General features: G+C 46.4%; 1 protein-coding gene and 1 long non-coding RNA gene across 2 annotated transcripts; one reads left to right on the forward strand and one right to left on the reverse strand.

Moving 5' to 3' along the window:
* Positions 1–270: 270 nt before the first annotated feature.
* On the reverse strand, positions 271–9,703 carry LOC141276381 (uncharacterized). Its single transcript, XR_012325873.1, has 3 exons — positions 9,639–9,703; positions 6,064–6,221; positions 271–300 (listed from the first exon to the last, which is right to left on the reverse strand). It is a non-coding gene; the product is annotated as an uncharacterized lncRNA (long non-coding RNA).
* Positions 9,704–9,965: 262 nt separating this feature from the next.
* FOXI3 (forkhead box I3) lies at positions 9,966–16,488 on the forward strand. Its single transcript, XM_033838509.2, has 2 exons — positions 9,966–10,776; positions 13,314–16,488. The coding sequence occupies exons 1-2, from the start codon at positions 10,071–10,073 to the stop codon at positions 13,934–13,936; spliced, it is 1,329 nt and encodes a 442-aa protein (XP_033694400.2). The 5' UTR covers positions 9,966–10,070; the 3' UTR covers positions 13,937–16,488.

A 16,488-nucleotide genomic window follows, 5' to 3' on the forward strand; every position in this document is an offset into this window, starting at 1 on the left:
TGAAATACTTGCTGAAAGTATTTTGCAGGGATGAAAAAACACTTGACAGGGTTGATAAAAAGGATTTTATATGCATGATCCAGTGACGGTAGTTAGGGCCCAAGAAATCCCTTCTCTATTCCTTTTTGGATAACATCTTGGATTATGTCTTCACAGATTTATAATGGATCCTAATGATTCCTTCAGACAGCTTCTTGAATCAAACATTTTGGAATAAAAGTTAGCCATACCTATCAAATGGGGCAATCAAATACCATTTTCCATTCCCATGTAAACACACGTAAGCTGCAATTCTTCGTGCTGGAAAAAAAAAGTTCAAAAAACAGAATTTGTGTTACTAAAGTAGAACTTTGTCTTAATCTTATTTTTCTTTTAAATCGAAGTATAGTTAATTTACAATCTTCCATTTATCTTTTTTTTTTACAATGCTGTTCTTAATCTTAACTTAAAAATAAACATCATTAAACTGAACATCACTTTCTACTAAACTGATCATTAGTCCTGCTGTTCTTACTGAGGAATTTATTTTCAGGTTTGAATCTTTGTTAATGAAATTAAGGTAAACTTACTGTTACTTGTATTACTGTTAATGAAATTAAGTTTCCTGGTATTTTTAATTTTTTTGAAATTTAGCATTATTTAAGGAAACAATTTTATCAGCAGTATTAATGAACAAAATTCATAGACATTGTTTACCTTCTATCTATGGCAACGTCTATATATATCTCAATCACTTTATATCTATATAGATATATGGATATACACTTAATTTGCAGTAGTGCTATATGGTTTTCCTTCCAAATAATGGAATTTAAAAGTTGAATCAATTAAAAGAAAAATATTAAGGAGTAATTAGCATAATGGGTTAGAATCATGAAGAGGATAACAGAAGGACTGGATTTAGGGGAAACACTGAGTGTGGAGTGGAGAGCAGGCTGGCCAACAGGATGAGCTGCCTCTCCTAGGATCACATGTGCCACGCTATGGAGTTTACACTTTATCCTAAGAGCCCTGGGAGCCACTAAAGACTTGTTAAGTGTCATGACGAGATTTGCTCTTCTACAAAATCATTATGGTGTAGAGAGAGGATTAGACGTGACAAAAGGAGCCAGCAGGTCAGTTAGGAGCCAACTGCAAAAATCCAGGAGAGGGGGCTTCCCTGGTGGCGCAGTGGTGGAGAGTCCGCCTGCCGATGCAGGGGACGCGGGTTCATGCCCCGGTCAGGGAAGATCCCACATGCCGCGGAGCGGCTGGGCCCGTGAGCCATGGCCACTGAGCCTGCGCGTCCGGAGCCTGTGCTCCGCAGCGGGAGAGGCCACAACGGTGAGAGGCCCGCGTACCGCAAAAAAAAAAAAAAAAAAAAAAAAAAAAATCCAGGAGAGGGATGATGGTGGCCTAACTCTTGGTGTTGCCAGCAAGACAAAAAGAGTAAAGAGCTATTACGGCATGACTTGGTCGCTGAGGTAGAAGAACCTCTGGTTCTTGGCTTAGACAACTGGATCAATGGCGGGAGGGAGGGCCCATCACAGAGCCGGGGGAAGACAGAAGGAGAAGTGGGTTTTAAGAGGATTATGATGAGCTGCTTAGATATGTCTTGGAGGTGACTTGTATGCAAATGAAGAGGAAATATTCAGTAGGAGTTGATGTCTGAGCCAGAAGCTGATGTGATTTGAATGGGAGTTACCAGCACTTAACCTTTCTTTTGAAATGGATAAAATCCTACCTGTGTGAGTTTGCTCCGGCTGCCAAAACAAAGTACCACCGACTGAGTGGCTTGACTGAGTGGCTTCGACCACAGAAACTTATTTCCTGATAGTTCTGGGGGTTAGAAGTCCAAGATCAATGTGTCAGCAGGGTTGGTCTCCTCTGCGGGCTTCTCGCCTGAGCTTGTAGATGGCCATCTTCTCTCTTCACACCGTCTTCCCTCTGCATGTATGCGTGTGCATGCCTGTGTCCTAATCTCCTCTTCTGATAAAGACCTCAGTCATTTTGGATTAGGGCCCTTCCTAAGACCATAATTCACCTTAATTACCTCTGTAATGACCCTTTCTCCACATAGTCACATTCTGAGGCATAAGGAGTTAGAAAGTCAACATTGTCGTTTGGGAGAATGCAGTGCAGCCTATAAATCACATCCTAACTTGCTCAATCAAAAAGAAATTCTGTTGGCTAATGAAACCGGTAAGTTCAAGAGGATGAAGGATGATTCTGAATAAAGGGATTCAAATCTTGACTCCAGGGTGTGTCTTCGTTTCTCTCACTCAGCTCTACGTGATGTCACCTGTATTTTCCCTCATGGTACCAAAGATGGCCATTTCAGGACCACAACCTCTGTACAGGAACCAAGCCCTGTGAAGAAAGGAACTTTTTCCTGATAATCCCAACAGAAAACTTGAAGATGATCTTAAGTGACCTATCTTAAATCACTCACCCACCTCAAACAAATCGTTGGCGTATGGAAAAGTAACTCTGGGCAAGGTCCAGGTTTGAGTCTCTAGACTTTCCCTGCCCACCTGTCAATCCCACATACTCCTCACAAATCGGGAATAATGGAAGAGTGTTTCCCTACAGAGTTGTTAAACAGGCAGTAACACCTATAACACACCATGTCCACTACAATGACTAAAGCCACACGAGTGGATGTGGCAGCCCATGAAGAATGTGTGGGAGAGGGACTTCCCTGTTGGCGCAGTGGTTAAGAATCCGCCTGCCAATGCAGGGGACATGGGCTCGAGCCCTGGTTGGGGAAGATCCCACATGCCGCGGAGCAACTAAGCCCGTGCGCCACAACTACTGAGCCTGCACTCTAGAGCCCGCGAGCCACAACTACTACAGCCTGTGAGCCTAGAGCCCGTGCTCCGAAACAAGAGAAGCCACCGCAAATGAGAAGCCCGCACCACAACAAAGAGTAGCCCCTGCTGGCGGCAACTACAGAAAGCCCGTGTGCAGCAACGAAGACCCAACGTAGCCAAAACATAAATTAAAAAAAAAAAAAGAATGTGTGGGAGAAAAAAAGAGGGCTGAGCTTAGGAACCCGAGGGAAAAACACAATATTCAAAGGATGAGATGTGAAATAAACAGACATCCTTTAGGAAAATGCAGAAGATAAAGGAAGAAAGGCAGGACAGAGTGTTATCACAGATGCCAACAGAAGAGACAGTTTTAACAAAGAAACCATGATTTGTGAAACCTAGGAGAAAAAAAAATTAATATCTTTAATCACAAAGAGCTCAGACACATCAATTTTTTAAAAAGAACACAAATAGAAAAATGAGCAAAAGATCAGAGCAGGCAGTTCCCACACACACACAATTAAATTAAAATGATAATGTGACTAGGTATTCATTTATCAAGGAAAACAAATGGAAACACTTTTGAGATATCGTTTTGGGCTTTTAAGATTGGCAAAATAAAAAGACTTGAAGACATCCGGCATTAGCAAAGAGGAAGGGAAATAAGCACCCAGGAGGAATTGCTGGTGATTCAAAGTGGGGCATCTTCTGGGAGAGCAATTTGTCAGAATTAAACATTTAAAGGTACGTACTCTTTACAAAATCAGCTACGAAGTTACTATCATAAGTAAAGTAAGCCTTGTTTTGTTTTTTTTTTGTTGTTTTTTGTTTTTTAGAAAGGAAATAATCCAGAGATCATCTAAAATACGTTAAACTCAAAATATTGCTAACAGGTATGGAGGGGCGCCAACCCATTAGAACGGACACAGGCTATAAACCACCCACGCACAACCATACTGGTGGGTCTCCACTGAAAATCCCATGAAGGGGAAAACCAGGAGGACAAAATGAGGTAGACATGTGGACATAGGGGCTGCTTTGGAAAGTCCTCCAAAACATATTAATGAAAGTAGAAGGTGCAGAGCTATGTGAATAGCATGGATTCAGGTTTTAAAGCCATAGCTGTGCAGATAAGTACCTGAAAACATTTTCTGGAGGAAAGCATAAGAAACTGATAGCCAGTGGCTGCCTTTGGTGAGAGGGACCATGTAAAAAGAGGGGGTAGGAGGTTGCAGGGGTGAGATTTCCAATTTCTGTTTTACATCATTTAATGCTTTTTAATTTATTCAAGTGACAAATGATAATTGAGCAGGCCCCAATGTCAGGCACCGAACTAGGCACACGGGAAATACTAGAGGAGGGAAATAGAGCGGAGGGCTTCCAGCCTGCGTTCCTCAGCTAGACTTCCTGGCTGTGAATTGGCTTTGAATCCCGGCTGCACACTTAGAAGTTGGGAGACCCCAGTTAAATGACTTCACCTCTCTGTCTCTGTTGCTTCATGTGTAGAATGAGGACGAACAGTTCTTATTTCACAGAATTGCTATAAGAAGTAAATGAGATAGCACAGGTAAGGTGCTTGGCACCGTGCCAGGCATTTAGTACCTGTTCCTTAATTGTAAGGGCTCAAAAAAAAAGTGAGCCACAGTCCCCGGCCTCAGAGAACACCCAGTACAGTGGGTGGCTGACCTGCAGAGGAGTTGGTTATTGGAAACGAGGGTCCAGAGAGTTGGATGAAACGTGCAAGCAGATGCCGGAGCCATCCAGCAAGACAGGAGGGCTTGAGGGACTTCTTGCCCTGAGGAGGAAGGCGCTGGGGGAAACGGAGCCTCAGGACACCATGGGAAGATCCCAGGAGAGCCAGAATGCATTCAATTCAGGGAGACATCCTACAAGAGTTGAAGACACTCTGGGAGCTGGGTCTGGAGCAGAAGGAAGGGTCTGAGAAGTCAGCTGAGGAAGCTCCAGAATGGGGCTAATCAGCTAGAACCGGAGGCCAGGAAGCATTCCAGAGGATTGGGGAGGGGAGAGTGAGGCCACAGAAAGAGGTGCAAGGCTCAAGCAGGGGAGTGAGGTATTAATAACTTTGTTCAAAGGAATTGTTGGATCACCCTTGTTTGGGCTGATAATTTTTTCTTTATTTTTCTGTATTAAGTACCTGGAACTTCGGTGGTGTCCTCAGAGGCGTCAGCCTACAAGAATCCTAAGGATGCATCCTTTTTGCTACACGTCCTGTGCCTAATGTTGGCAGTGGGAAGAAGGCCATGAGCCTTGGGGGTCAGCTGGCTTGTGGCCCAGTGATCCCTGGGCTACGCCCTTGCTTCTGAGCCTCGCTGGGTTTGATTTTTGCCCCTCACTCTGTATTTGCAGCTCATTCCAGTCTTCCCTGACTCCCAGGTGGCTGAGTAGGGGAACCGGCAGGGGCTACTTGGCCAATGGCAACATGAAGGGCTTACAAGGGAACCGTATTCTTTGAACAGAAGACAAATGCTGGACTTCCCTTGTGGCACAGTGGTTAAAAATCCGCCTGCCAATGCAAGGGACACAGGTTCGATCCCTGGTCTGGAAAGCTCCCATATGCCGCGGAGCAACTGAGCCCGTGCCCCACAACTACTGAGCCTGTGCTCTGGAGCCGCGAGCCACAACTACTGAGCCCGTGTGCCACAGCTACGGGAGCCCGCGCACCTAGAGCCCGTGCTCCACAACAAAAGAAGCCACCGCAATGAGAAGCCCACGCACCGCAATGAAGAGCAGCCCCCGCTCGCCGCAACTAGAGAAAGCCCGCGTGCAGCAACGAAAATCCAATGCAGACAAAAATAAATAAAGAAAAAAAAATGATCCAGTTCAAATACTGTTAAAAAAAAAAAAAGAAGACAAATGCTAAATTGGTGGAAAACCTGCTCTCCTAGGGAAAAGAGTTGCCTCAGTTTCCCACCAGCACTTAACATTCAGTAAGTAGAGCCCTAAAAGTTTGTTAAAGGAGCAAACGGACAGCACCTCTGGGTTCTGCTTTAAGCTGCAAGTCGCAGCCTTTGAGGTAGGGGCCGGGAGTGGACAGAGGCTCTTCAGTGTGCCCCGCACTAATGACACTACCAGCTCCAAAAGGAGAACCAATTAAGTGGTCCGAAGTTGGAAAAAGTAAGGAATGAGATACTGGGTCCAGCTCCCGTTGACGCAAGATCTTTTCTTCCATAATCCATCCCATCTTCACCAAAACAATAAGTGCACTGATTAATCTTACATATTTTAGCCTACGTGATAGAGTTATTCTCACCTCATTTTTCCAAAAACTGTATTCTCCGATTACAATTTGAGTTTTCTTGCTTTCTTTTCTCACCTCTTCTTGTTCCTTTTTCATCTCCACTTGCACCCAGAGTTTGGTTTTTACCTTACTCTGATTTCTTGTTTCATAAAGGCCAAACCGTCTTACGTCTATTGAAGAAAAAAGGCAGATATTTTCTGAAATGTTCTTTCCATCACTCTAGTAAATGATTTTCAGAGTTGGACTTTTTCTGCACATCTGAGTAACGCTTCTATTCCTTTTTGCTATAGAAATTTTCCCCAGGTCCCAACGTTCCATTTTGTGTGTTTGGTTTGTGTGTGTGTGTGTGTGTTTACTCATCCTTGAATGGGCTTATTTATATTCCAACATGGCATTTGTAAGTAGTCATTCCTTAATTCAACACGTATGAATTTTTCAAAAATTGATATTTGTTTGTCCTCTGGTGGGCAAGGTGTTTCAAAAACGGAATTACATATAAGGATTCAACTTCAAAGGGCCTCTGATGTATGAGAAGAGGTAAGATAGGTATAATAACTATAGTGCAAGGTAGAAAGCCAGGTGGGGGACATGGGTAGAGTTCATAATTTCTGCTTGTGGCCTTTTTCATAGATGATACAAAGTAAACAATGATGCTGAAATTGGGAAGGACTGACTCTGTTCACAGTTCAATGTTGTTCTAAGTCACAGCCATTAGGAATTAAGACCACTGAGGCTATTTCCAATTTTTATTACCTTTTTCTCCCTCGGTAAATATGGAAAAATACTAGCAAACACTAATGTGCCAAGGTTTCTATGATGCTATCAATCAATGAGTGTAAGGAATTTTACATTCTGTTACAGTGTTTGTTACAAAATAACTACATTCCATCATAAATCATTGTTGTCGCTCAAAGAAGCCTCAAGGATATTACCAAATGTCAGTGGAAAATAAATGAGATGTTTTCTTTGAGTTGAATAATTTCTCAAAATGTTTTATTTTCCAGTGATGAAAACATGTAACAGTGGCATAGATACATTAATCAATGGCCACGATTATATTCTTTTGTGAAAAGGGAATTTGACAAAACGTTATTACAGGAAACTTACATTTTAAGCATAGTTTTTTTAAAAATTTATTTATTATTTAATTTTTTGCGGTACGCGGGCCTCTCACTGCTGTGGCCTCTCCCGTTGAGGAGCACAGGCTCTGGACGCGCAGGCTCAGCGGCCATGGCTCACGGGCCCAGCCGCTCCGCGGCATGTGGGATCTTCCCGGACCGGGGCACGAACCCGCGTCCCCTGCATCGGCAGGCGGACTCTCAACCACTGCGCCACCAGGGAAGCCCCTTTAATTTTTATTTATTTATTTTTGGCTGCTTTGGATCTTCGTTGCGCGGGCTTTCTCTAGTTGCGGCGAGTGGGGGCTACTCTTCAATGCAGTGCACAGGCTTCTCACTGCCGCGGCTTCTCTTGTTGCGGAGCACGAGCTCTAGGTGCACAGGCTTCAGTAGTTGTGGCGTGCGGGCTTCAGTAGTTGTGGCACGCGGACTCCGTAGTTGTGGTTTGCGGGTTCTGGAGCGCAGCCTCGGTATTTGTGGCGCATGGGCTTAGTTGCTCCGCAGCATGTGGGATCTTCCTGGAACAGGTCTCGAACCCGTGTCCCCTGCATTGGCAGGCGGATTCTTAACCACTGCGCCACCAGGGAAGTCCCTAAGCATAGTTTTAAACTTTTTTTCCCCTAAGTATAGTTTTTATCTTTTTTTTCCCTAAGTGCACCAACTGCTTTTTAAATTTAATTTTTTAAAAAAACGGGGATTTAAAATACTATTTTAACTTTGAATTAAAAACTCAGATTATGACCAATGATAGTTTTAAGCTTATCTAATTAATATGTGATTTAAAAATAGATAGAAAAGAGTATAACTTCCAAACCCCTAGAGGGGGTGTCCACCTCACAGATCCCTATCTGGATAAATGCTGTAACAAAGGCAAGGAGACGCTAGGTGGCTCCATGATTTTTAAATAAAATTAAAAGTCCGCAAAAGATAGTCAAGGAACAAAATATCTCTACTGGGCTGAACCTTTAACCCAAACAAGAAACAATAATCTTCAATCATGGTCTCTCATTCAGGATAATTTGGAGTATAGGGTTAAGAGTTAAACTAAAACAAAACAAAACAAAACAAACCTTCAGGACTGCAAAGTATATATGGGTAAGCAATTTGCTAAAAAATAAGGGAAGGCATTATATTATATTCTTAAGGACATCAATTACTAAGGGGGAGATGGTTTCAAATTTTTCCTAATTTATTGCCATCTGGTTTGCCAGCTCTTCTTGTGGACTTTCTCTTTTTAGTTTAAATTTTAAATTGACGAAAAATTATTAAATTGGGGCATTATAACTTATTAAAAATTGTTTTCCTTCCTTATAGCTGTCACCCTTATTAACATCGCAAGAGAAATAGCAAGACAAAACAGCTTCGTTTGGGTTATTTGGGAAGGAAAACAAAAGCACGGTGCTTATCTAAACTAGGAAACCTAACTCAAAATACGACCAAGGCAAACACTATTCCATTCTATATCATCTGCAAGGAGATTGAAAGAAATTGCGTGACAAGAATTCCTTTCCGGTTTCACAAAAGACGAGAAAAATGTTACATCTGAAGTGTGATTTGCATTTTAGGAACCAAAATTTGCTCGTTAAATGTTTTCTGGATTTCATTTTTTACGAAGTGAGGTAGCAGAAGACGATCATTTTCCTGAAAGTATATAACTAACTTTGTCCTGAAAATAAATGCGGAGTGGTGGAGGGGAGGGGTTTCCGAATTATTAAATATTCTGAACTGTCAGTCTGCAATTGGCTAATAGAAAAAAATCTTTCCCCCCACCCTCTCCCTTAAACGAGAATCTCAGACCGGTCACTTCTGAAGAACATATTTAGGAATCGTTTTAATTGTAAAAGAAACAGTTTTCTTATCGTTGTTCGGGGCCAGTAAGTAACGATCGCGTGGCACGTGGGCTCCACACAGTACTTCACTGGTTTTGTTTGTTTTTCCAGGCAGGAGCCGCATTTGAAAACTTACAAAAGTAGAGGGCAAGTCTTCTACCGTAATTCGTGAAGACCGTTTTTGTAAATGAGCGCTTCTTGCACAGTTTAAATTACAGTTGGCTTTAAAATGCTAATTCCGAACCCCCCATTTCAATGTCTTTGAAAACGTTCACCCTTCTGTTTTGAAAGACAACAAATCACACCAAAAGACTGCGCAAACGTGACCTAAATGAACATGTTTCCCGAATGTGAACGAACCTATCGTTATGTTTAGAGACGTGGTTAGAGAAATTAAAAACCGATTTCAGTCCCTCCCTTCAAAGAATTCCCCAGGAGAAGGGATATCTTCCGTATGCCCCAAAGACTTGTAAATCACGTCTATTATTTTCGACTGTGAGCCGATCGGTCGAGACCGGACGTGAATCCGGCAACTCGATGACAAAAGGTATAGCTCCAGGTCGAAATACCAAAGGGGGCTAGGCAGGTGGCCTGAGCGGCCACCCAGTTAACTTACAGACTTTTTAGAAAACAGTACTACCGTCTCGGGTGATCTCTTTGTTTTGATATTCGTTATTTTATTTCGTTATTGTGCTGAGGACACGGTGGTTAGGAACGGGGAGCGCCTCGCTCGAATCCTGCAGGCGCCAGCCTCCCTCGGTTCCCCTGGCCCCCGGGGCTCCCCTGGCCCGGCGAGGAGGGGCTGCAGGGGCGGGGCGGGGCGGGGCGCGGCGGGCGGCGCGAGGTTTCCGCGCGCTCGGCCGGGACGCGCGGGCAGATGGGGCGTGGCGGGGGCGTGGAGAGCCGCGGCCCGCGGGCCGCCGCCCAGCCCCGGGACCTGCCCGGGAGGAGTCGCGCCGCCGACGGTTATAAGAAGCCGGTCTGTCGGCGCTCCGCGCGCACCCTCCCCCGCCCAGAATACCGGTCGCCCGGCCAGGGCCGAGGCGGGGCCGCAGGGTTGGCCCCCAAAGGGATGCTCTCGCCCGAGCGGCGAGATCAGCCCCGCTCGCCCCTCGCCGCCGCCGCCGCGCCGCACCCGCCGACGGTCGCCGACATGGCTCTCTACTGCGGCGACAACTTCGGCGTGTACTCGCAGCCCGGCCTGTCCCCGGGCGCCGCCGCCCCGGGCGCCCCCCCGGCTGCCCGGGCGCCCTACGGTCTGGCCGACTATGCCGCGCCGCCGGCCGCAGCCGCCAACCCCTACCTGTGGCTCAACGGGCCGGCCGTGGGCGGTCCCCCTGCCGCCGCCGCGTACCTGGGCGCCCCGCCGCCGCCGCCGCCGCCGCCGCCCCCCGGGGGCGCGCCCGGGCCCTTCCTGCAGCCGCCGACCGCCGCCGGCACCTTCGCCTGCGCGCAGCGGCCCTTCGCGCAGCCCGCGGCCGCAGCGCCCGCCTCGCCCGCCGGGCCCGCGGCGCCCGGGGAGCTGAGCTGGCTGTCCATGGCCAACCGCGAGGACCTGATGAAGATGGTGCGGCCGCCCTACTCGTACTCGGCGCTCATCGCCATGGCCATCCAGAGCGCGCCCGAGCGCAAGCTCACGCTCAGCCATATCTACCAGTTCGTGGCCGACAGCTTCCCCTTCTACCAGCGCAGCAAGGCCGGCTGGCAGAACTCCATCCGCCACAACCTGTCGCTCAACGACTGCTTCAAGAAGGTGCCCCGCGACGAGGACGACCCAGGTGAGGGCGGACAGGTGCTTCCCGGCCGGTCCCTTACCCCCCACCCCCACCCCCAACTCACACACGCGCAGAGACTGGCCAGTTAGGGTTAAAGGTAAAGAACCTGAATCCTCAAGCAGAGAGCCGCCCCTGGGTGATGTTCCTCAGGCCGTTGGAAGGGCCGGTCGAGTTGCAGGGAGGTGGATTAGGAATAAGAACACGGGTGGGCTCTCAGATAAGGGATGGCTGTAAAGATTCAGATGAGCTGAGAATCCCATTACATTTCACGAGAGAGGTGGGGAGAGACCGGGAGTTGGAACACGCTGTCCGTAGATGTCCTTCCTTCCTGTCTCGGGTTCCAGAGAGACTCACTGTGCCCTTCGTGGGACACGTACTGTCCCTACCTTAAGACATGATTCGAGGATGGTGGCACGGGCATCGCGAGACGGGGGTCGAGGGATCAGGGAGCTTGAGCTGGGTCCTGCAGATTGTGGTTTGGGAACCTTATGTATTTAGAAATGTAAAAATGAAAACCCCAAGTGTGCTTCGTTCGGATCTAACCCCGGGGGTGAGGAGGGCTGGGTTACCGTGGCGCGTTAGTGGTTTCCCTCTTAACCTGAGGAGTGAGGTGGAGAAAAGCTCAAAAATGAGACAAACAGAATCTTACCTGAGGTTTTCAGAAGGAGCCCAGGACAAGGAGTGTGAGGGGAGAGTCGGAAATTAAAAATTAATTAAATAAATTTTAAAAAATTAAAAATTTAAAAAAATTTAAAAATTTAAAAAAATTAAAAAATTAATTAAAAAAATTAAAATAGGAAAAAGGGAAGAGAAAACTGTTTCAGTTGCCCTCTACAGAGATCCAGGATTTTGTGTAAATTATGTGAATGCCCTGGAGTATTTGTACCTAAAGTCATTCTCGAGCAGTGCTTTGCACTTGAAATACAGTACAACCCACACGTGGCTGTGAATTGTCTTGTAGCCACGTGAAAAAAGTGAAAAGAAGCTGGTGAAAATGTTTTTTAATTTCATTTCGACATAGAACAAATATAAAAAATTATCAGTGAGCTACTTTCCATTATTCTTTTGGTACTAAGTCTTCAAACTCCTATGTGTGTGTTTGACACCACATCTCACTTGGGACTAGCCGCTTCTCAAGCGCTTAGCAGCTACGTTTGGCTAGTGGTTACTGTACTGGACAGAGCATGCAGTTCTAGAAGATACATCTTCCAGACCTGGCTTCTCAGTCACCTGTGATGATCATGTCAATTGTCATGTATACTCCTCGACTTTCTAAAAAGGTCGAGGACCTCTAGCCAGTGTCTTATCAAAGCTTTTGGTACCAGGAACTTCCCTGGAGGGCCAGTGGTTAAGACTCCGAGCTTCCACTGCAGGGGCACAGGTTTGATCCCTGATCCAGGGAACTCAGATCCAGCATGCCACGCGGCATGGCCCCCCCCCCACAAAAAAAAAGAAAAAGAAAAAAGCTTTTGGTACCAAGGTGACACAGTATAAATATCCTGATAGATGCAGGTATTGTTATTTAGATGGTAGATATGTGAATAAGTTTTTTTCCTGCAACTACTTGCAGAAAATGTGTAGGTGGAAGTAATGGATATGGGGGAATGTGTCCTAGTAGTTAAGAATGCTGAGTCTAGAGCCAGCCTGCTTAAATCCTGGCCCTACCTACCGTTGCTAACTGGAAAGACGGCAGGTTGCTAACCAATCTGCACCTCAGTTTCCCCATCTGAAAAATGGAGGCCATAATACTGCCTGTCTCCAAAGAGCTGTGAGGAGTAACTGAAGTTATCCATGCAGAGAATTCACTACAGGATAAGCGCTTTACAGTATTTGCAAATGCCAAAGATTCTTTTTACCAGAAGTGAAAAAAGCTGTTGGGAGATAAAATCCTCCAAGACGATAGATCTCTTTTACTTCCATTGTGCTCAAAAGGGAGGGAAATTTTCTAAGCAGAAGACTAGCATTGCATGCATTAAATGGGGCCCTGATCTCTGAGACTGGCCTGGTGGAGGAAGAGCTTGGAAGAGATGCAGGGGTGCCTCCTGCCCTAGGCAAGGAAGGGGTGTGGAGCCTCCTTGTACTCCAAATATATCCATCCAAGGCATTGTTCAACCAGTCAGTTCCCCAGTTATAACCTGATTTTGTTCGGCAAGGCAGAGGGTTGGTTATTGGAGGTTGCCTTTTTCCAGTGGAGTATTTTTTGGGGGGCAAGTATTGCTCCCTTTCAGCAAGTGATACAGATACTGTTTCTTCACTCACTCACTGTGGTGTGGCTACTTTGCGGAGATCTGTCATTCAACCCTCACAGCCAACCTGTGAGGTGTACTGTTCTTATCCCTATCTCCACAGATAGATGAGGCTCAGTTAGTGCCATCTCCCACAAAAGGATGCATTTAAACAGCAGAGTGGTTTGAGCATCTCTGTAGGAGTTTCACAAGAGCCTGCCCACCAGCCCCCTATCACCCTATCACATGCGAAGCTGAGTACATGAGCCTGAACCGCATCCTCCCCTAACTCAGCTTTCTTTCTCCTGTCCGTAGGGAAAGGTAATTACTGGACCCTGGATCCGAACTGTGAGAAAATGTTTGACAACGGGAACTTCCGTCGGAAGCGAAAGCGCCGCTCGGAAGCCAGCAGCACCCCTACGGTGGCCGTGGGGACCTCGAAAACAGAAGAAGGGCTCTCCCCGGGACTGGGGTCTGGAGTGGGTGGGAAGCCGGAAGGAGACAGCTCCCCGGCGTTGCTGAGGCCCTCTCAGTCCCCAGAGCCTCCCGAGGGCACCAAGAGTACCGCCTCCTCCCCAGGAGGGTCCGTGCTCTCCTCCACCCCTTGCCTGAACAGCTTCTTCAGCAGCCTCGGCACGCTAAGTGTTAACAGCAGTGGGAGCACCCAGCGAGTGCTCCCCGGCGGCCGCCCCCTAGGGATCCAGGGGACCCAGGTTCCCTCGGGCGGCGCGTTCCCCCCCAGCTCCGTCCCGGAGGCCTCGCCAGACACCTTGCAGCTGAGTCACAGCACCAGCAATGGCAGCAGCCAGAGGTCTTCCTACTACAGCCCCTTCCCTGCCAGCACCAGCGGGGGACCAAGCAGCCCCTTCAGCACCCCTTTCTACAACTTCAGCATGGTCAACAGCCTCATCTACCCCCGGGAGGGCTCCGAGGTATAGACCCCCCGCTTCCCAGACTTGACTATGGACACCTGCAATCTTGTGGAAAATGCAGATTCCAAGGCAGTAGGTCTGGGGCAAGAACCGAGACTCCGCATTTCTCCGAAGCTCCCGGCTGAGCTTGCGGTCCACTGACCACATTTGGAGTAGCGTGGATGCAGTAGGTAACTGTTTCTACAACCCGGCAAACTTTGACAGGTTTCTCTGGAGAGAAATCCAGCTCACTCTGTTCTGGGATCATACCCGTGAGCCCTGTGAGGGCATGGACCACGTGTGTTTGTTCATCACTGTATGTCAGGGTCACAAGCTCAAATGGGTCCAGGGACCGGCTACAAAAACAAGTGAATTAAGTTATTGGGTCGGAAAAAGATAACAGTTGGCACTGGAAGCAGTTGGGAGCGGTTGGGACCTTCGAGCTGAAGGCTGCTGTGGGCAGCTGGTTATCTCCTGCTTGACAGCATTCTGATTTTTCTAGAAAAGTCAGAGACCTGGATTTTTTTTTTTAATTTTTTTTTTAATGAATTTATTTATTTTTATTTTTGACTGCGTTGGGTCTTCATTGCTTCACGCAGGCTTTCTCTAGTTGTGGCGAGCAGGGGCTACTCTTTGTTACGGTGCGTGGGCTTCTCATTGCAGTGGTTTCTCTTGTTGCGGAGCACGGGCTCTAGGTGCGCGGGCTTCAGTAGTTGTGGCTCGCGGGCTCAGTAGTTGCAGCTCAGTAGTTGCAGCTCAGTAGAGCACAGGCTCGGTAGTTGTGGAGCACGGGCTTAGTTGCTCCGTGGCATGTGGGATCCTCCCGGACCAGGGCCCGAACCTGCGTCCCCTGCATTGGCAGGCAGATTCCCAGCCACTGCGTCACCAGGGAAGCCCAGAGACCTGGATTTTTATAGGAAACCTCCATTTGTCTTATTTGTGGCTACTGAGAGTCTTTCGAATACTGTGCTAGGAAGCGCCACAAATCCTTGAGCTCTTCGCAGCTCACAAATCACCTCTGTCTATACTCAGTGTCAGGTACGTGGCAGATACTAATAGCAATGGAACCGCCCAAGCACACCCTGTGTGCCAGGCACTGTTCTAGATACTTGACGTATATTAGCTCGTTTAATCCTCACAACAACCTTGGGAGAGAGGTATTGTTACTCCCCCTCATTTTCTGTATGAGGGCAGTGAACTGCCAAGAAGTTAGTTAACTTGCCCAAGGCCGTACAGATAGTAAGTCATGGACCCAGGATCCAGTTTGGGCCGTTTGTGTGTGTGTGTGTGTGTGTGTGTGTGTGTGTGTGTGTGTGTGTGTGTGTGTTTTGTTTTTTAGGGTTTTTTGTTTTGTTTTGTTGTTGTTTTTTGACCTCACTGTGTGGCTTGCGGTACCTCTGTCCCCCGACCAGGGATTGAACCCAGGCCACGGCAGTGAACGTGCCAAATGCTAACCACTAGGCCACCAGGGAACTCTCACCAGGATCCAGTTTTAAGGGGGTCTGGCTCCAGAGTCAGTGCTTGTAAGCTTTGTGTTCTAGTGTGTTCTAGTTCCTGAAAAGCATAGGCACCAACATGCCTAGGCAGACATGGTGTCTAAAGAGTAGGAATGAGCTAGGTTTCATCTGACCAAAGATTCTGGTTGAAATCAGTATCACTTGAGACATTCTGAGCAGCGAGGTTGGACACCAGCTCTGTCTTACTTCTGCTGCCATATTTCTGAGGTTTGGGGTGACCATCCTAATTAATTGGCATCCTATCCCTTTTAGCATTTGTCCTGGATTTTTCGTCTTTGAAACAAAGTTTTCGAATTTTATTCAAAGTAGTTTTTAAATGGAATTTTTATAAGTTTTTAAAAATAAGACATTTGTGGTCAAAAAATTTTTTTTATGTAATTTATTTTTAACATTCCCTTCTACTTCTCAAGAGGTATCTTCCTTTAAATAGTTTTTTATGGTCACCGTCCTGGTGCCCAACAGAATGTCTGTACATGGCAGACATGCAGCCACTGTTTGAACTTATCCAGAAAGTGTGAATTAACATGCAGATAGTTGGTGATTTTATTGGAATAGCGATGTATTAAGATGAAGATAATGTCTTATGAATTGTTTTTCGGACGATGTTGTTTGGTCTTTGATGGGAGCGTTGCTGGTTCGGGATTTTAATTTTTTTAGAAAAAGGAACACAAATTCATTGCAAAAAACTTTTTAACTTTTCCCTGTGTATTCTTTTTTGAGACTCTCACAGCGTTACTGTTAAATTTGAAGTTTGAAATATACATACAGAAAATTATTTTTTTAAAATAGTCTATTGCGGTATAAATAACATCACCATTACTTTGTAAATATCATGCAGGAGGACAACCAAAGAGACTACCTACCGCCGTATTGTGTGTACAAAAAAACGCTTTCTATAGATATTTTTCTATGTGAAAAACTGTATGGACTTTTATAAATACTGTTTCTAACACAATTCTATATTTGTAAATTAATTTATAATGTGAACTGGGACATTTTTTTTTCCCCAAAAAAGCACACCGCATGCTGGAACTCACATGAAATAAACTTTAAGTGGGATGA

This window comes from Tursiops truncatus, chromosome 14 (genome assembly GCF_011762595.2).
Source record: "Tursiops truncatus isolate mTurTru1 chromosome 14, mTurTru1.mat.Y, whole genome shotgun sequence".
Classification (NCBI taxonomy): Eukaryota; Metazoa; Chordata; class Mammalia; order Artiodactyla; family Delphinidae; genus Tursiops; species Tursiops truncatus.

Bases quoted from the DNA above. Each gene is read 5' to 3' on its own strand.
- FOXI3 (XM_033838509.2), top strand. From the start codon at position 10,071: ATGCTCTCGCCCGAGCGGCGAGATCAGCCCCGCTCGCCCCTCGCCGCC. The intron at 10,777-13,313 runs GTGAGGGCGGAC...TCCTGTCCGTAG, and splicing joins CCGCGACGAGGACGACCCAG to GGAAAGGTAATTACTGGACC.